At 39.5% G+C, this 21,369-nt stretch overlaps 1 protein-coding gene across 1 annotated transcript in view; it reads left to right on the plus strand.

Moving 5' to 3' along the window:
- LOC145395284 (uncharacterized) overlaps nt 1-21,369 on the plus strand; it is a 124,650-nt gene that overhangs the window by 57,687 nt on the left and 45,594 nt on the right. Inside the window, exons 2-5 of the mRNA XM_080268963.1 lie at nt 11,977-12,110; nt 12,440-12,556; nt 13,061-13,293; nt 14,820-14,948. Of these exons, the coding sequence (XP_080125089.1) occupies nt 11,977-12,110; nt 12,440-12,556; nt 13,061-13,293; nt 14,820-14,948 (613 nt within the window). The remainder of the gene's footprint in view (nt 1-11,976; nt 12,111-12,439; nt 12,557-13,060; nt 13,294-14,819; nt 14,949-21,369) is intronic.

Genomic DNA, 21,369 nt, shown 5'->3' on the forward strand with positions numbered 1-21,369 from the left:
CAATAAATGCAATATACAAGTCACAATTCTGCATGTGGCATTTCTCCTGTATCTGCCTGGCAACAAAGATCATATTACAAGTACGTCGTTCCTTCCAAAATCCACATTGTGTTTTAGGGAGTGTTGGGTCAGTCAGATGTTTTGTCAGTCTGAACTCCATTATCTTGGCTAGTACTTTACCAGCACTCAGAAGAAGGGAGATTCGTCTGCTGTTGTCAGAGTTTAAGTGGCCCCCTTTCTTCCTGTAGATGGTTACACTATCAGAAGTTGGCCATTCGGATGGAATTTGTTCTTAGTTCCTGTTAGTCAGTATGAGATTATGGAGGTGCTGGTGAAGTGACTGGACACCCTCTTTGGTCAGTTCAGATGGTATGCCATCAGGGTCAGGGTTTTCGTTATTTTTCAGAGATCGGATGACCTGAACAGTTTCTTCAAGTGTAGGCGGGACATCAAGATCTGGCATTTGAGGGGTATTGGGGATGTTATCAAGGATATTATGCTCCACCAGGTTTCTTTGATTCAGCAGGGTGTTGAAGTGATGTGCCCTTCTTACTAGAATTGCTTGCTAGTCCTTCAGGAGCTCTCCTTCGGCTGATCAAATAGGGCTTATGTTGTATTTGGTTGACCTATACATAGTTTTAATGGACTTGCAGAACCGATGATGGTCGTTTATATCCGCCACTGTTTCCAGCTCTGTTACTTGCTCAGTCCACCACAGTTTTTTGGGGGTTTCACTTCTGAGATTCTATTATTCAGTTTTTTTGGTGGGTTAAAGAGCTAGTATGAACCAACCAGTTGTTATGTGCTCTATTCTTCATTGCAAGGTCATATATACCATCAGCATTTTCATCAAACCAGTTTCTATGGCAGCGAGTGTAAAAGCTTAGTGTTTCATCTGCAGTGCTTAGAGCAGTGTCTTAATGTTTAGCCACTCTGCTTCACGGTTTGCTGCAGTGTTTAGATCAAGTGGTGGGCATTGAGAGGGCTTCTCTGTAATAATCCAGTGAAAGATGTTACAAAATGCCACATCCTTCAAGCTACTACAGTTTAGTTTCTTGATGGATGGTCTGTGGTGCATTTGTGGACGTATGACTAACTACAGTTTGGTGACTATGAGGTTATAGTCTGTGGAGCACTCAGCCCCTATCATAGCTCGGGTTATAAAAACTTCTCTTCGAGATCACTGTCTTACAATGACATAGTCAATTGGGTGCCGTGTCTAGATCGTGTGTGCATCCATGTGGTCTTGTGCTTATTCTTGAGTTTAGAGATGGTGATGATGATGACAAGGCTATGTTCTGAGCATAATGAAAGCAGTCTAAGGCCATTCTGTTCTTGTTACCAACACAATGGCTGCCTATAATGCCTTGCCAGAGGTAATTATTTTTCTCTACTCTGGCATTAAAATCTCCAAGCAGGATCAGTTTGTCATTAGGTGGTTTATAGAACTAATGGCAGCATCCAAAGAGTTATAAAAGGAATCTTTGACAGTGTTCTCAGAATTAGGCATAGGGGCATAGTCATTGATAAGTGTTGCATATTGGCCTTTAGAGAGTGGTATGCACCAGGACATCAGCCTCTTTGGTATACCCACAGGTGTTTCTTGAATATTCTGTAGAAGGTTGCTTCGGACTGCAAAGCCAATACTGTGGTTTCTTCTCCCAGTGTCTGGGTATCCCCTCCAGAAATAGGTATACTCTTCTGCTTCGATAAGGTTGGCCTCTCATAAAAGGCGAGTCTCAAAGAAGGCAGCAATGTCAATTGTGTATCTTTTCAGTTCAAGGGCAATAAGTGCAGCTGAATGGCATGGTCTTGTGTCATGGTCAGTATCAAGCAAGTTTCTTATATTCCAGGTAGCAAGAGTCAGAGGGATTCTTTTGGTTTTTCGACCACATTCTGGGATGCCTTGACAGACGCGGTTATCTCCCCAGGTGATGCAGAGCAGCAAATGCTTAGGGTACTTTTCCAAACTCCTCTCTGTCAAAGGTAAGCAGCTGGGCAACCGTTTCCGTCTGCTTAGTCACACTGGATGCTGCTGAAAGTTTGGCCTGCTCTTAAGCCATCATGCCAGCAACCTCTAGGCCAGTGTTGTCTCTGTGCAGGACTCGAGCTAGCGACTTCCAGTCACATCCATGACCTGTTATCGTCACCCTATCCTGTTGTCATAGGTCTTTTGTTTAGGTGAAAGATGAGGTGGAAGGTGAGTGGGCTTGCACAATGAATGTATTTGGTGTGTTGGTGAGGGTGTGGTGTGCAGTCCTTACCACCACATGGCTTGGCCCTTCCCAGCCTGTGATAGTGGTATGAAGATTCATGATGACCATCTACTAAGCAGGGTTGCAGGAGTTTGCCGGGAGCTCTGTCTGTCAAGCCCCACCTTCCATGGGACACTATAACGATTTTTTGTTTAGGGTTTACTCCTGTAGCCTTGACCCATCCAAGCACAATCCACAAGACAATGGACATGGGAACACTCAGTGTGACCCCTCACTGATGACCCCTCCAGCATGGGTAACCCTGTCCTCCTGCTGAGTCCAGGGTGATCTCTCTCTGCTGGTACAGCCCACCAGATTTACAGGGGATGCAAGTCCCCCATCATGATAAGGTTGTTTCCGTGAAGGGACACACACATACACACACACACACACACACGATGCCAGAGTCAACACGTCTGTCTCCTCGCTCCGTGCTGGACAACCTTGGCCACAATTGGCTGCACCTAAATAGCATCTTCATATGAGTCAAGCTCTGTACTAAATGGTGTTCTAATACAGTAGAGAGTATATGCAAGAGTGATGTCTAAATAACAGAATACATACAAGTAGTGCAAGAATCCTCTAATCAACGCTTCATCAGATGAGTGTAGTCTATCACCAGGCGAGAAGCAAGAGATGCATCCTCGTCAGTATAATCTTTCTAAGTAATACCACAAGATGAACACCATCTTTAGTAATGTGAATATGGAAGAAGTTAAAGAAAGGGATAAAGGTAGAAAACAGGATGATGATTTCTACCAAGAACTGGTTGAAATGGAAACATACAGTATAACAAACTAGTAGAGAAAGTGAATAAACTGGAGAAGGCTTTTCAAAGTGAAGGAGATGAAATTATGAAGCAATTTCGCATTCAGAAAGAAGAAAATGAAAATTAGCAAATGACTTAACCAAGAGCGACACAACACTAGATGAGCTGTCAGTTGAGGTGGGTTCACCTAGAAGAAAGATATGTGAAATGGCATTTACAGTTGTCAACCATGAGAGTATTATGGAGGAGTTCAGAAATGATAAAGAGACAATTAGGCAACAAAGCAGTCTGATAAACCAAAGCAGTGATACTGAAGAGAAGATAACCCAGGTGAATGAAATTATGGAAAGTTACAGAGATGATGTGGAATCTGCGTATGCTGAAGTGATGAAAATAAGGGAAGAATTAGAAACAAGAGACGAAGAAAAGGCATTAGAAGGAAAGTGAAAGAATTATCACCATATTGGTGAAAGATTCAGCAGATATCAGCAAATCTATAGTAATCACTGGTATAGATCCAGAAGAAAAAAAAAAAAATGAGAGACAAAAGGAGATGGCAAATACAATGAGCATATTGATGGAAGTATCAGAGGAAATCTGTGATAAAAACATAGAGGAACACAAACGGCTGGGGAAATATGAGAGAAATAAGACAAAGTGCTGAAAGTAACCTTCCAAAGTGTGAACACTGTGGAGGAAATACTAAAAATTGCACACTCATGGAAAAATGAGGAATTTAAGAAAGTATGGACATAAAGATGCCTAACTCTAGAGGAATTAGGAATACTACAGGAGAAGAGGGAGGAGACAAAAACAAAAATCGAAGAAAGATCAGAAGAGAAGTTTAAATTTCTTACAAAGTAATTGGACTGCAGGAATGAAAGTGGTATATAACCAAAAGGGAACAAAAAGAATGAAGGCATTAGACTCAAGTTATGGCAAGTATGTAAACAAGATGATTAAGCTGATGTACTCAAATGTAGACGGAATGGTGTAAATTATTAGAGATGAAAGACTATACCAAAGAAAAGGAACCACATATTATTTCCCTGACTACAACAAATATAACCCCAATGATATGAAACAATACCCTAAACTTACAGGATACAATATATGGAGAAGAGACAAAAATTTAAGAAAAGGAGAAATTATAATTTTTACAAAGACAAATCTACAAGTCAAAGAAATAAAAATGGAAATACCCTCACAAGTAGAACTGATTGCACTGGAGATTAACTAAACTGAAGGGAAATTAATTGTGGCAGAATTATACATGCCACACAAAACAAACACTTGGGAAAGAGGCAAATAGGAAGACCTTGCAGCAGGTACAATTCACAGTTTAAGAACATTATTACACAGAATGCAAGAGAAATATGAATGAATTATATTAACTGAAGATTTCAGTACTAATATAAATTGGAATACTCTAGATGTAAGCAGCCATGAGAGCCGTTGGGATCAAATGCTCCTGGATCTTGTGCAGGACTTTTTGCCTTACACAGCATGTAAAGGAAAACACCAGAAAAAGAGGACCTGATGATCTATCAGTACTAGATCATATTTTTACTATGCAAGAAAATTATATTGACAATATATCACCCTTCATTTGGCAAAAACGACTATGTAGTATTAAAGTGCAACTTCAGGATTGCATGTGACAAAGTTACCAGTAATGACAGTTACAAAAAGAGTCTAAATTACAAAAAAGGCAACTATCATGACCTGAAAAAGTACTTCTTAGAAACAGATTGGGAAAAGAAGCTTAGAGGACAAAATTTAAATTTATATATAGAAAATTCTGATTTTTATGAAATAGAGACCAGAATTACAACCCTCAGCACAAAGAAACAGAAATGAAGAAAAAGAAATGGTTTAATGCAGAATGTAAAAAAATCAAAAGGAAAATGAGATTTGCTGTGGAACATACAGAAGACACAATAGTGAGAGGGCATTTAATAACTATAAACAGGCAAGAAATTTTAATACAGAAATGGGGAGGGAGGCTCGAAAACAGTTTGAGGTAGACATTATAAATAAAAGTAGTGATCAATCTAAGCTATTTTACAGCTACATCCGAAGCAAAAGCAAAGTTAAAGATAAAATATAGTCCATTACGGGCGAGGGAATCATCTATACACTCTATACACAAGAGAAAGATATTTGTGAAGCACTAAACAAAAAATTCCAGTCAGTTTTTACAAAAGAAAATAATTTTGAAAGATGTGATATGGAACATGGATGCCCACATGTACTGGCAGATATACAAATAATAGAAAAAGAAATACAGGAAGAGTTAAGCAAATTAGACCAAGGTAATGCATATGGCCCTAATGAAATTTCAGGTTGGGCGCTACATGAATGAGCAGAAGAGTAAAGCTGACCATTATCTTAAATATTCAAAGAATCCTTACGTCAAGGTAAACTACGTGATATTTGGAAGAAAGCAAACACTCTTCCCCTATTCAGGAAAGAGAACAGACTGAATCCACTCAACTACCTACCAGTATCACTGACCAGTGTTATAAGTAAGGTACTAGAAAAGGTGATAAGAAAAGTTTGCATAAACCATCTAGAAGAACACAGTATGATAACAGAAAGGCAGTTCGGTTTTAGAAAGGGAAAATCATGTGTTACAAATATATTATGTTACTATTAAGTTACAGAAACATTACAAAAAAGAGAAGGATGGGTGGACAGTATCTGTTTAGCTTTCAAGAAAGCATTTCACATAGTTCCGGACCAAAGACTTTTATGGAAACTGTACCATCAAGGAGGTATTTAAGGCAATCTGTACTGTTGGATGCAGGATTTTCTCACAGAAAGGGAAATGAGAACAGTACTAAGGGGAAATTACTCATCTTGGAGGGAAGTGACTATCGGAGTTCCACAGGGCTCAGTGCTGGCACCAGTTATGTTTTTGGTATATATAAATAACATTGACAATAACACTGGGAATTGAAGCTGTCTAAATATGTTTGCAGATGATGCAAACGTACAATGGAAAATTACTAACAAAGATTCTTGCAGAGAGCTACAAGAAAAATTAACTTCATGAGTGGCAAATGGAATTTAATGTGGACAAGTGTCATGTAATTAGATTTAGTGAAAGTGAGAAAAGACCGGATTGGGTTTATAGGTTAGGAAGTTCAACCCTTCATATATCAGAAAGGGAGAAGGACCTAGGAGTGATTATCAATAACACACTATCTCTGGCTGGCAACATCGGTGAGAAGTTATGTTTACACTGCTTGCTAATATGAGAATAACAATAACATATACAAATGAAGACATGCTGAGAAAAATAATAACATAAATCATCACACCAGCCCTGGAGTATACATTAGTAGTCTGGATTACTCAACTCAAAAAATACATAGATCAGACTGAAAAAGTACAAAGGGCAGCTACAAGATAAGTATCAAGCTTAAGGGATCTAAGCAATGAAGAAGACTAGAAAAAATGAATCTACCAACACTACAGGAGAGAAGGAAAAGAGGAGACATGATTATGCTATATAAATGCATCTCAGGGAAAGAGAAAATAGACATAAATGAATATATAACCTATGGGGAAGCATCAGCAAGAGGACACTGCAAAAAACTACATATAAAGAGAGGCGTTAGAGACGTAAGGAAATTCAGTTTCCCAAATAGGGCAATTGTTCAGTGAAGTGCACCACCGAATGAAATAGTCTGTGCTAAAACTATTAATAAATTTAAGGATATTTATGATAAAAATGCTTTAAAACACGGGGCACAGTACGGGCTTGACTTATTACTGTAAAGATATAATTAGGTAAGAACACACACTCACACACAAGGCGTCAGAGTAAACACATTGTATCACCTCGCTCCAAGCTGAACGCTCTTGGATACAACCGGCTGTACCTAAATAGTATCTTTATATGAGTCAAGCTCTGTACAGGGTTTATCTAAAAGGTATTATAAAATATTAGAGCAAGTTTAACCAAAGCGTTGCCCAAATACAGAACATAAATGGTTAATGCAGGAATGTGTTGATCGTCAGCGTTGCTTCGACTACGGTACCACAGGCGAGTTAAGATGCACAATTGTAAGTAAAAACTTTTCTTTTAATAATACAAAACGACCATTATATTAAGTGAAGTGAATATGGAAGGAGCTGGGAAGAGAGAAAGGGTTAGAAAACAGGAAGATTTCTACCAGGAACTGGTTGAAATGGAAACATTCAACAAATTAGTAGATTGGAAAGGGCATTTCAGAGTGAAATGGATGGCATTAAGAAGCAACTGCGCATGCAGAAGAAAATGAAAAATTAGTAAACGAATTAAACACGAAAGAGACAACAATAGATGAGCTGTCAGTTGAGGTAGGTTCACTTAAAAGGAAGATCAGTGAAATGGCAAGTACAGTTGTCAACCATGAGAGTATTATGGAGGAATTCACAAATGATACAGAGACAGTTAGGCAAGCAAGCAGTCTGATAGATCAAAATAATGATGCTGAAAGGAAGTTAACCCAGGTGAATGAAGTGATGCAATGTTATATAGACGATGTGGAAACAGCGTGTGCTGAAATGGTGAATTTAGGAAAGACTCAGAAACAAGCGTCGAAGAAAAAATCATTAGAAAGGAAGTGAAAAAAAAATCCAAAATAACCCAAAATTGGTCAAAGATTCAGCAGATAATAAATCTATAGTAATCACCGGCATAGAGGATGAAGAAATAAAAAGACAAAATTTCAAGAGACAAAAAGGAGGTGGCAAATATAATGAACAAATTGAAGGAAGTATCAGAGGAAATCTGCAATAAAGACATTGAGGAACACAAAAGGTTAGGGAGATATGTGAGAAATAAGACAAGGTCCCTGAAAGTAACCTTCCAGAGTGTGAACACTGTGAAGGCAATACTAAAAAATGGAAATAAACTCATGGAAAAAGAGGAATTTTAAAAAGTATGGATAAAACGATGTCTAATTCAAGAGGAATTGGTAATACTAAAAGAGAAGAGAGAGGAGGCAAAAGCAAAGAACGAGGGAAGATCAGAAGAGAAGAGTACTTTTTCCTTTTTTTACAAAGTAATTGGACTGCATGTAAGAAAGTGGTACATAACCAACAGAGAACAGAAAGGAGGAAGGCAGTAGACTTAAGTCATGGCAAGTATGTAAACAAGATGGTTAGGTTGATGTACTAAAATGTAGATAGAATGGTGTCTAAATTATGAGAGATAGAAGACTATATCAAAGAAAAGGAACCACACATTATCTTCCTAACAGAAACAAAATTAACACCAAATAAATCAAACGATACCCTAAAAATAGAGAAATACAATATATGGAGAAGACAGAAATTCAAGAAAAGGAGTAGGGACTATATTTTAACAAGGAAAAATCTGCAAGTCAAAGAAATAAAACTAGATTTACCCTCACGAGTAGAACTGATTGCCTTGGAAATTAACATATATGAAGGGAACTTAATTGTGGCAAATTTATCATGCCACCTAAAACAAACACCTGGGAAATAGGTGAATATGAAGTCCGGGCAGAAAGTACAATTCAGAGAGTAAGAACATTTTTACACAGAATGGAAGAGAACTCTGAAAGAATTGTATTAACTGGAGACTTGAATTCAAACATAAATTGGAATACTCTAGATCAGTGGTTCCCAAACTGGGAGCCATGGCCCCCTTGGGGGCCATATATCAGAATGTAGGGGGCCATAACCTGAACCGAAGGAGTTTAGCGAGTAGGTAGTCAGTGGAGAGAACTTACACAGGTTCAGTACAGGTTTGTGCAATGCCTTGCTACCAGACACATAAGTAATACGTCCTTTTTTTTTTTTTTTTTGCCTGTGTAATTACCTTTTTTTTTTTTTTAATCTGATTCTGTGTTGTTGACATAAAATAAGGCATAGAGATGTATTAGGGGAGTAGATAATTTAACTCAGTCTAATTCTAATGCTTCCTAAACTATGGATTCTGTATGATAACCTGGTCTTGAATCTTGAGTATCAGCAAGGATGTTCACATTTTTCGGTTAACTATCCATTCACAGTTGCAACATTGATCACCGTGTGCGCCTCCCCATATAATCAGTTTGTGCCCACCTGTGAATGCTTCAATAATTATATATATATATATATATATATATATAAGATTCAGCTAAGACAAAATACACATTTATTTATTAATACTTAACAAAAGAGAAAATAACAAATGGAAGCAATAAAATTACAGGATTTGCTAGAGTGATTTTTATATGGACATGATGAGTGTAGGACTGTAGTGTGGACAGTCACTGTAGTCATGGGTTATGGTTGAGGAAGGGGGGCCATGGACAAGGATCATGTATGAAAAGTGGGTAACGACCAGAAAAAGTTTGGAAACCACTGCTGTAGATGTAAAAAAACATGAAAGCAGTTGGGATCAAAAGCTCTTAGATCTTGTGCAGGAGTTCTTCCTAACATAGTGTGTAAAGGAAAACACCAGAAAAAGAGGACTTGATGATCCATTCGTACTAGATCTTCTATTTACCAGGCAAGACAATGAAATTGACAATATAATATATCATCCCCCATTCGGCAAAAGCGACCATGTAGTATTAAATTGTGCCTCTGGATTGCATATGACGTTACCAGCAATGAGAGTTACAAAAAAAGTCTAAATTACAAAAAAGGTAATTATCATGACCTGAAGAAGTACTTCTTAGAAACAGATTGGGAAAAAGAATTTAGAGGACAAGACTTAAATATTACGTATAGAAAATTCTGTGATCTTTATGAAACAGGGGTCCAAAATTATACCCCACAGCACAAAGCAACAGAAATGAAAACAAAGAAATAGTTTAATACAGAGTGTTAAAAAAAGAAAAAGAAAAAAGAGATTTTTCAGTGGAATAGATACAGAAGACACAATAGTGAGAGGGCATATAACAACTATAAACAGGCAAGAAATGATTATACAAAGAGAAGGAGGGAGGCTCAGAGACAGTTTGAGGAGGAAATTGTAAATAAAAGTAGTGATCAACTGAAGCTTTTTTACAGCTACATCCGAAGTAAAACCAAAGTTAAAGATAAAATACAGTCCCTTACGGATGAGGAGATCATCTATACACGAGAAAAAGATATTTGTGAAGTACTAAATAAAAACTTTCAATCAGTTTTTACAAAAGAAAGAAATTTTGAGAGAGATGATATGGAATATGCATGCCCACATGTATTACCAGATATACAAATATCAGAAAAAGAAGTACAGGAAGTGTTACGTAAATTGGACAAAGGAAGAGCAAATGGTCCTGACGGAATTTCAGGTTGGGAGTTACATGAATGTGCAAAAGAGCAAAGCAGACCATTGTATTTAATATTTAAGGAATCCTTAGGTCAAGGTAAACTACGTGACATTTGGAAGAAAGCATACATTGTTCCCCTATTCAAGAAAAGGAATAGACAGGATCCACTGAACTACCGACCAGTATCACTGACCTGTGTTGTAAGATACTAGAAAAGCTGATAAGGGAAGTTTGGGTAAAAAATCTAGAAGAACACGGCATGATAACAGAAAGGAAGTTCGGTTTTATGAAGGGAAAATCATGTGTTACTAATCTTTTAAGCTATTATGATAGAGTTACAGAAACATTACAGAAAAGAGAAGGATGGGTGGACAGTATCTGTTTAGATTTTAAGAAAGCATTTGACAGAGTACTGACCAAAGACTTTTATGGAAACTATACCATCAAGGAGGCATCCAAGGCAATCTCCACTGTTGGATGCAGAATTTTTTCAGATAAAGGGAAATGAGAACAATATTAAGGGCAATTACTCATCATGGAGGGAAGTGACAAGCAGAGTGCCTCAGGGCTCAGTGCTGGCACCAATTAAGTTTTTAGTATATATAATTGACACAGACAGTAACACTGGAAATGGAGGCTATCTAAATATGTTTGCGGATTATGCAAAAATTCAAAAGAAAATTACTAATATATGCAATGAGCTGCAAGAGGAATTGAACAAGCTTCATGAATGGGGCAATATATGGCCAATGGAATTTAATGTGGAAAAGTGTCATGTAATTAAATTTGGTAAAAGTGAGAAAAGCCCAGCTTGGGATTATAAGTTAGGTAGTTCAACCACACTTATATAAATATATATATATATATATATATATATATATATATATATATATATATATATATATATATATATGTATATATATATATATATATATATATATATATATATATATATATATATATATATATATAAAGAAGGACCTAGGAGTAAATATCAATAACAAACTCTCCAGTTGATCACATCAGTGAGAAGGTACGAAACATGTATGTACTGCTTGCTAATATGAGAATAGCATTCACATATATAAATGAAGATATGCTGAGGAAGATAATAACATCATTCATCTGACCAACCCTGGAGTATCCATCAGTAGTCTGGAATCCTTATCTCAAAAAACACATAGAAAAGATTGAAAAAGTACAAACGGCCGTTACAAGATGAGTACCAAGCTTAAGTGATCTAAGCTATGGAGAAAGACTGGAAAGACTGAATCTACCAACGCTGTAGGAGAGAAGGACAAGGGGAGACATGATTATGCTATATAAGCGCATCTCAAGGAAAGAGAAAATAGACATAAATGATTATATATCATTTGGTGAAACATCAGCAAGAGGACATTGCAAAAAACCGCGAAAAAAGAGGTGATAAAGACGTGAGGAAATTCAGTTTCCCAAATAGGGCAATTGATCAGTGGAATGCACTACCGAATGAAGTAGTGTGTGCCAAAACTATTCATAAATTCAAGGATATGTATGATAAAAATGGTTTAATACACGGGACGGTACGAGCTTGACTCATTCGTATAAAGATACAGTTAGGTAAGAACACACACACACAATTTCTCTCTCTCTCTCTCTCTCAGTAATGAACTGCATCATAGTGATGATTCTAATTTTGCCTTCACAGACAGCGGGGTGAAGGCAGAGTATACAAGTGTGGCAATGGAGGCAACGCTCAGGGAAACAGAACTGGACAAGTGTTTCCCTCTCTTCCTGTCAGATGGCGTCACATCAGTACCCAGTCTCGTCATCAGAAATAAAGTATCTGATATTTGCAGAATCAAGCTTATCAAACTTTCTCTCTCTCTCTCTCTCTCTCTCTCTCTCTCTCTCTCTCTCTCCTCTCTCTCTCTCTCTCTCTCTCTCTCTCTCTCTCATAAAAAAAGTAATGAAAACCCTAACACAGTCATCCAAGAAATTTATAGTCGAACGTTCATGTTTTCAGTCCTTGTGATTGAATTCCATGTTTATATTTAATCATTCTAGGCAATTCCTACAACCCTAATGAGGCTTGTATATTCCAATGCACAATTGACTCTTTACTGTTGTCCAGCATTCGTGGATTGTAATAGCTTTATGTTGTGTTACAGTACATGGGTGATGCTGGAGCGTGGTTGGGTGTGGGTGTGTTTGGTGTGGGTGTGGGCGGCCAGGACGATAACGTGACGCAGGCACAGCTCTCCTGGGTGGTCGGCCAGGCTCGCCGGGTAGGTCACTGTCACATTACTGCTGAGGTGGGTAGGTCACTGTCACATTGCTGCTGAGGCGGGTAGGTCACTGTCACATTACTGCTGAGGTGGGTAGGTCACTGTTACATTACTGCTGAGGTGGGTAGGTCACTGTCACATTACTGCTGAGGTGGGTAGGTCACTGTCACATTACTGCTGAGGCGGGTAGGTCACTGTTACATTACTGCTGAGGCAAGTAGGTCACTGTCACATTACTGCTGAGGCAAGTAGGTCACTGTCACATTGCTGAGGTTGGTAGGTGACTGTTACATTGCTGCTGAGGCGGGTAGGTCACTGTAACGTTACTGCTGAGGCGGGTAGGTCACTGTCACATTACTGCTGAGGCGGGTAGGTCATTGACACATTACTGGTAAGGTGGGTAAGTCACTTTCACATTAGTGCCGAGATGGGTAGAACATTGTTATATTGCTGATGAGGTGGGTAGGTTACTCAGATAACGTGAACCTTTGATGACGTCATCAGCTGCGGCAGGTGTCATGGTGCGTGACGGTGGTGGTGGTGAGTGACGACTTGGCTTTCCTTGCCGCCTTCGCCCACTGGTCCCTCAAGGGTCGCCTTCTGGTGTGGTCCACCAGGCTCTTGGTGCTCACTCGCCTGCCCAGGGACGACCTCGGGGCTTTGCTCGCCTCTCACTGGACATTCTCTATGATGAACACCATGGCCATCAGTATCGATATGTCTGCACGAACACCCGTGTAAGCTTATGCTGTACACCCGAGTAAGATTGTGGCGAAAGCTACACAACTTTGACACAATGATAACTGCTATGATAAGATAGCAAATATAATCAAACCAGAGCAGCAAATGTAAAAGATTATACTGTTTGTAGTCACCATTAGGAGTAATTAATTTGTACACATCAACATGCATGAAACTTAAAAGAAGCATTGTGAACAACAGCAACTTGAGTTAAGTATTTTTGCTAATATGTTTTCATGTATGCATGTGGAAGCTGAGAGCACAGAGGTTTTGAGAACACAAGAGCAGGTATGGTCATTCTAAATTACACGACATTCACATTTCGCTTGAAAAGGAATGTAGGTCTATGGTAAGGGAGAGAATAGAGAGAGAGAGATGGCAATAGGAGCATAACACCTGGGTCTTAGAGAAAAACTGAAGATGAAGATAAGAAGAGGCCTCTTAGTGTCTGAGTGAGATCAGTGTAGAAGAAAAGCCACCTAAGTAACTAATGAGAAGTGAGCCAGTAAATTGCCCGGCCATCTCATTTTGCTGTTTCTGAGAAGGGGGCACCATCCAAGATATTTCCCGTCCCCTACTGGTGGAACTCGGAGAGTAGATTGTTTGAATAAGTAGTGCACAGATGAGCAATGTGAATGAAGTTTTAAGATAACTCTGCTTGGCGTTCAGGAGAGCATGGGGTACTCTGAATGTTGATATGCAGCATTTAATGATATCATTATTCCCTGGAAAGTATTACATTCTTGTTTATCCATACATGTGCTGAATCACCACTCATACCACAGTGAGGGAACAATAACATGCCTTGATTTCATACTTACCGACATTCTAAGTTGCTTCAGAGATTTCGTGGTCCTTATTTTTTTTTTTTGTTAACCATACAAACCAAGTCGATAGTACAGCGCAACAAAAATCAAAGAGAACGTTAATGTGTAACATGCAAATAAAATCTAGATCACGAATCAGTTGAATATGCAAGTGTAGCGTTTTAAGGCAAAGTGTTACGCGAACGGTTATCATAATTTTTTTATGCTATTTTTGCCTAAAATTGCCAACCCTCCATCCTGAAACCAGAGCTGTATCAATAGGTGAACACCAGAATATGTTGTCAGTCACGAAGTGCTGTGGAAAGTATGTTGAGTCGTAGCATAGTCTTCTTCCGCCACTCGGCAATCTGAAATAAACTGCCAAAGAACGAAAATCTGGGCCAAGTTATGGTAAAAGCGGTTTAGTTGCTTGTTGAATTACTCTTTACATTTCAGTGAATTAAGAATATTATTAATATTCCTTTACTTAACAGTTATTGTGAATTACACATATGGAATATATCGTTGCGTTCCTTTATTTGATATGTCTTGTGCATTAGAGATATGGAATAGATTGTTATGATCCTTTATTATTTTACAAATTGTGTATTACAGTTGTGGAATATATGGTTATGTTCCTTTAACATTTACTGTGTGTTACATATGTGGAATATATTGTTGACGTTTCTTTTTTTAACATTTATTGTGTATTACAGATGTGGAATATTTGCATACCTGCCGTACACCCCCACAGGTGCTCGGGTGGTGCAGGTCGCCTCATGGACCCCCATACGAGGCTTCATCCACCTGAAGTCTCGAAGCATGTTTCCTGATAAATTCCACAAGTTTGTAACGTATCTGCTCTATATATCTGTCTGTAGGTAGATGTTTTAATCCCGAAGCAGCAGCTACAAACAAATCGCCTCCATACCACCTTATCTTTGGTTGCTGTCTCTCCAATTCACACACCCATGTCATAAAAAGACTTTGTAGTTCCTTTGTGGTTACTTGTAGTTGAGTTATATATATATTGGACTTGTGGACGAGCGGTTATTATACTGGAGTAGCTTTGTAAGTAGCTAATCTTGAGTTCCCATTTGTCATGTAGTGACAGGAGAGGTAAAGAATAGTATGGGACTATTTTTATTTGTCTTGGAAATATTAACAAGTCTCTCACTCACGAGTGAGTTGAGCAGAGTCCCTGTCTCCCTGTCTCGCTCTCTCTCTCTCTCTCTCTCTCTCTCTCTCTCTCTCTCAAGTTGCTAAGCCCTTCTCCCTGCGACCTGTCTGTTGTATGGCCTGTCTCCTTCTGCCCTCTCTTTCCTAAATTCTGGTGAAACAGGAGACATATCACGTGTGTTCCTTGTGGATGGAAAGTTTAAGAAGCCTGTGTGTGTGTATGTGTGTGTATGGTCACTAGGGCCTTGTTCACCGGTGAATTGCTGACAACTAACTGCATCATCTCCTTACTGGCCACTGTCGTCAGCTTTCCTCAGTGTAATTTGCAAGCTCATTTCCCATTCCCAGGCTCGCATAGAGCTGTCTATCTATCTATTTATCTATCTATTTATTATGATTTGTAACTACAATATGGAGTCCCAATACACTCACAGATACACCTCTCCACAGCATCCACTGTTTCGTATTAACTGGAGGATGTCTCTATATCCACTTCACCTTTTCCCCCAAATTTGCTATCTTTCCTTGACTGCTGGGCTGTAACAGTGGAAGAACACCAGAATGCAGCGCTAGTCACAATGACATGCTGCAGACAAAAATATGAAGTAAAGCTGTAGTACTGAACAAATGAGAAGAAGCTGTAAAGAGAGGAAAATCGCCCTCAAGGTACGGATGACTGCATTGAGCGGACCCATCTGATAGAGCAGACCCATTGACCTCAGGTAAGCACTGCTAATTCAGGGCTGACCCATAGATTCCCTATACCGTTGATATATCTGCGAATGGCATGTGCTGTGCAGAGCCCCATTATGTTTGTTATGTTGTGTAGGCATATTCTACAAGCGGGGTAGGTGTAATCCATGACTCAACCCAACCCGAATCTAAGATGGTACCCAGTGAATGGCTGGCTAATGTCCTGACCTAAGCCAAGCAAGATGAAATCGATCATCTCTATTTTAGGAAACCTCTGATATGGCGATGTCAGGAGGAGGGGCTTGTATTATAGTGTTGTGATCGAGGAGTTGTGTTACTCTGCATGTGAAGTCGGTATGTAGGTGTTTCTTCGTTGTTAGTGCTGAAATGTCAGGTGGTGGGATGTTATTGAATAGAGGGTTTGATAATGCTTCTGTGGTGATTATTTTATGTGCCTAAGTGTATTGTGCTCCTTTGTCATGTGATCACAAGGGTGTTGTGTATTGGCACAGACCATTACATAGAGCTATGGGCCTCTAAAATCATGGTTGTTCTTGTTTGGGAGGACTTTGGTTTCAGAGTGTATATGAGGTAAGGGAGTGGTTTTGGTACAGCCTGTGGTGATACGTAAGGCGTTGTTCTGTATTGTCTACATGGTGTTGTAATGAATATACAGCAGTGGTTCTTAATCTATGGGTCACGACCCAAATTTGGGTCGCCAAGCCATTTGGAGTGGGTCGCCAAGAGACAAATATATTACTGATATTATTAATGTTGTATACTATTACTTTTTAACATATTACCGTACTTGTCGATACTTCACACTTTACATTCTCTCTCTCTCTCTCTCTCTCTCTCTCTCTCTTACAGTAGGTGATTGCATTTGGCTTAAAAAAAGATTATTACCATGCACACAACTGGGAGTAGCATACCGGTACTGTACATTTTATATTTTAAAACTTAACCGTTTTCATTTCGGAGTAATGATGCCCAGCTTATGGCTTACGTACGGTACCGAGGTCCAGAAGACATGGAAGAGGAATTTCTGTTCTGTCGGCCATTACACACAACCACAACCAGAGAAGATATTTTCAGTACTGTGGATTGAAGGGCTTCAGTGGAATCAGTGTTTTATGTCTGTTGTGATTGTGCACCAGCAATGCTGAGAGTACGTCATGGTTTCATTGCTAGAGTTAAAGAAGAAAATCCATTCGCGCTGATTATTCACTGTCTCCTTCACCGTGAGAATCTTGCTTCTCAGGGGTTGTCACCTAAGTTACAGAAAGTGTTGCAGGAAGTCATCCAGGTAGTTTCATTAATCTAGGGCTGTACCCTCCAGGATCATCAGTCGGATGTGTTTTGATTTTGGTTCAGAACATGTACACGTGTTGTACCACTCTGAGGCTAGGTGGCTGTCACGAGGAAGGGTGCTCCAACGGTTGCCTGAAATGCGGAACGAGACAGATATTTCTAGCAAAAAAAATCATTCACTGGCCCCAAAGAGTCTCTGATTCAAAGTAGGTGATGCAAATGGCTTATCTTGCAGATATCTTTGCTGAGATTAACGCCTTGAACATTTCAGTGCAAGGTTACGATCAGACATTAGTTGGGCTGTCAGAGAAGGTAACTGCATTCAAGGGGAAACTGAAGCTGTGGAAGAGTAAAACTGAGACTGGGAAGACTGTGTCGTTCCATCTTTTAGTGAATTTCTGGAAGACGAAATATTATCTCTCACCCAGGTCCAAAGCATCATTGTGGAACATATCTCCAGACTAATCGAAGAGTTTTTCACTACATTCCTGAGAATGTGATGAAATATGCCTGGGTAAGAAATCCCATCAGCATTGAAGCTGAAGACTTACCTGAGGAGATTTTGAACATCAGCTACCTCCAGAAGCCGCTTATTGAGGTTCAGAATGATGAAACACTTCGTTATCATTTCAGGAAACAAAACGAATCACTGAGCTCATTTTGGATCAGAGTTTACAAAGAAAAGAAAATTCTTGGAGGTGAAGCCCTGAAAGCACTCCATCCCTTTGCTACAACTCATCTGTGTGAGACAGGATTTTCTGCACTCACACAGTACAGAAACCGTCTACAACCAGAGCATGACCTAAGATGTAGTCTGTCATCTAAATCACCCCGGTTTGAGAAGCTAATTGAAACTTTTCAGTGCCATGGATCTCACTAATTATAGTACTTTATGTCTCAGACAACATCCAAAATAGTGACTCTCTCCTTAACCCCTTAACCGCAGGTGTCATTCCAGAATGACATTGCAAAAACTGGACCAAACCGCGGGTGTCATTCTGGAATGTTTATGAATATTTTGAATACTGCGCGTTTTTCCACGCGCCAGTTGTTTCAAGGGAGAGTAGCTATTAAGTTCTTTCACTCCAGCCGACCCCCACCTCCCTCCTCCCACCCCCCGGGCCCCCACCTCCCACCCCCCGGGCCCCCCACCCCACCCCTGACCAAACACGCATCAGTATCTGTCCAGCTGTGTGAGCGACAACAGCGCTGATGTGGCAGTGAAGTGCGGGCAATTACAGTGCCTTTTACCTGCCTCAGTGAACACAGAGTGGGTGTTTATCGTATGTGCAGTGTTCATATATGTTTATAGTATTATCAGCAGAATGAGGTTGGCATTTGGTAATGGTGTGTGAGCGAAAAATAGTGATTTTAGATCGCTCACTTCTAATGGCACTGCCCATCCAGTGATAGTCAACAAAATCATGAAACCTACATCATTGCAAAGCCGAAGGTTAGTACTTTCTAATGGCACCTTATTTTTCGCTCTAGATTTATTCTGTGCAGAGTTATAAAGGTTTAAAGTTTGTTTACATTTTGGCTGGAACCCCCCGGGGGGGGGCCAGTCGGGTCAAAACAATGCCCGCTGTTAAAGGGTTAATGGTCAGAGTAAATAGGTGTATCATGAACATGAATGAATTATTTTGATTTTCCGACCTTCGATTAATTTTTTTTTGCCAAAATATGTTGATATTTTAGTTCTTAGGAAGTACATATAATAAAAATGAAGTTTATTTATTATGACATGAATAAAATATTGAAATATTACTTTGGTTTTAGTCACATGATATGACACATATGTTTGTTTCAATTCTGGTGCAGAGTAAGTTTACGAGGTTTTGGGTCGCCAAGAAAAAAGGTTAAGAACCACTGATATACAGTACAGTAAGATAAAATGGGAGTCCATGCCAGGGAGGCATATAACATCACTGATCTAATGTATTGTTATCACCCCCCTTTAGCAAGGCGGAGCGATAATGTTTTTGCCCGCGTCTATGTGTGTGTGTGTGTGTTTTACCACTGTCTGTGTAGCTATTACATTTATGTCTCATGAACGGCTTGAGCTATCAACATGAAACCTTCAGGGTATCAAGATGTGGCCAAAATATTGGACGAGTTCGAAAATGGGCACTCGGGGTTGAGGTCAAAGTCGCCAAAATGGCTGCGAAATGTAAACTAGCTGTTACTGCCCGCCTTTAGCACCATTACCTCTCATGAAAGGCTGGAGCTATCAACATGAAACCTTCAAGGTATTAATATATAGCCAAAATCTTGGACGAGAACAAAAATGGGTACTTGGGGCCAAGGTCACCAAAATGGCTGCTAAAGGTCAACTTTTTTGTTAAGATGGAATTTATATGTGTGTGTATGTGTGTGTGTGTGTGTGTGTGTGTGTGTGTGTGTGTGTGTGTGTGTGTGTGTGAAACGCGGTGATTCAGTTTCGTAGAGTTTTGCAAATTATCTTCATCTGTGGTTTGTAAGTAGCTTGTTGCTTGACCAACAGCATACTCTGGCGGGCGATTAACATTCGGCCCCCCAATGCTTTTCTTTCATTTGTAAAATAACGAGAGTGTTTCTTTTTGTTGGCCAAGGTCTGGCCCTATAGTTGTGCAGAGTTCACTGAGTCTGGTGGTGCATTGCCTCTTGATGCTTTGTATATGATCCTTGAATGTAAGTCCGGAGACGTGTGACTCTAAGGAAGGGGTAAATGGCACACGTACCTTGTTAAGTTTGACGTGAGAGGAGCATCAATGTTCATGCTTATTACATGATGATTGCAGTGGTGGATTTGACTGGGGCAATCATCAGCCTGATGCTTTTGATTCAAATCTGCAGTGTATTGAGATAATCCTGTTGAAGTGTGAAGACTGTCTGTAATGTGGTGTGTGGTTGTTACGATGATATCATCTGCATAAGAGGTAATATTTGTAAGTGGCTGGGGTGTGGGAAGAGTCTGGGTGAATGAACGGGGGCCGGTGCAACTCCGCTAGGGAAATTTCGTGTTCGTGACTACTTGCTCTGGAATATACACGTAACATGTGCTTCTCTACTAAACAAATAGTAATGTTGTATATCATGATGATAAGTTTTCATCGATGGATAGTATCTATGGTTATATTACTGTCTATTGTAAGAAGTGTGTGTTGTGCTTGTGTCTCCAGTTGATGATGCCCGATGCTTGTTGTGGGAGACATGTCAGTAAGCTGTTTGTAGATTGCAGTTCTCTAAATTAATGTGAAATGGCAAGAGGGACATGGGAAATGAGTTTACTGAGAATGAGGCGTTCAGTTATTATGGATGGAATGCTAGGCAGTGTTGTAGGCCTGAACGAAGAAGGAAGTATTGGGTCTTTGGTTAAAGTATAGTGACAATTATTCCATGTTTTTAAAAACTGGGAGCATTACAGTGTGCATATGAGTAGTTGTTCATGTTTATGAGGGCCTGGATGCCTTGTGGTCCTAAATATTTCGGGTACAGGTTGCTGATACCATCCAGTCCTGTGCATGTACATTTTTTATCTTGACAATGTTATGTGCCCGTCTTGGATTGAAAAGGGTTGCATTGTGACTGAGTGGAAAGGACTGTCTGTGTTGAATGGGCTGTTTTTCATATTCAGTGCGTGTTGGTGTTCAGTGGCTTACGTTTGCTTAGTGGTTTACGAGTCTGTTTGCTTGTTCTTTTTAGGAAGGGATGTTTTGGGTGTTGGAGGTGATGGCAGCATGGTTCTTGGAAGAGCATGTTTGTAATTTAGTAATAGTGAAGGCATTTGTAGAGCTAAGAGGTGTGTGTGTGGAGATATTTAGTATTGTTACATATGCCTTCCAGTTTTGTGTTTTCTTTGTACTATTTTGTTACTGATCTCGCTGTTTAGTTCTTGGAACTTTGTGGTGGTGTAGTGTGTTTGGGAGAGGTGAGTTGTACTTAAGTGTGTCGTGCTGTCTTATAAGACGTGTAATCTATGGTGTATAGTTCGGGTTGTAACTTTTTCTGTTGCCTCATGAAATGTGGTGTTTGATTTGATTATATGTAGTTGAACTTTGTAATGTGCCCATTGATGTTAGTGATGGGTGTATTGTTTATTGT

This window comes from Coenobita brevimanus, chromosome 30 (assembly GCF_032717465.1).
Source record: "Coenobita brevimanus isolate Jiangsu-jjx chromosome 30, ASM3271746v2, whole genome shotgun sequence".
Classification (NCBI taxonomy): Eukaryota; Metazoa; Arthropoda; class Malacostraca; order Decapoda; family Coenobitidae; genus Coenobita; species Coenobita brevimanus.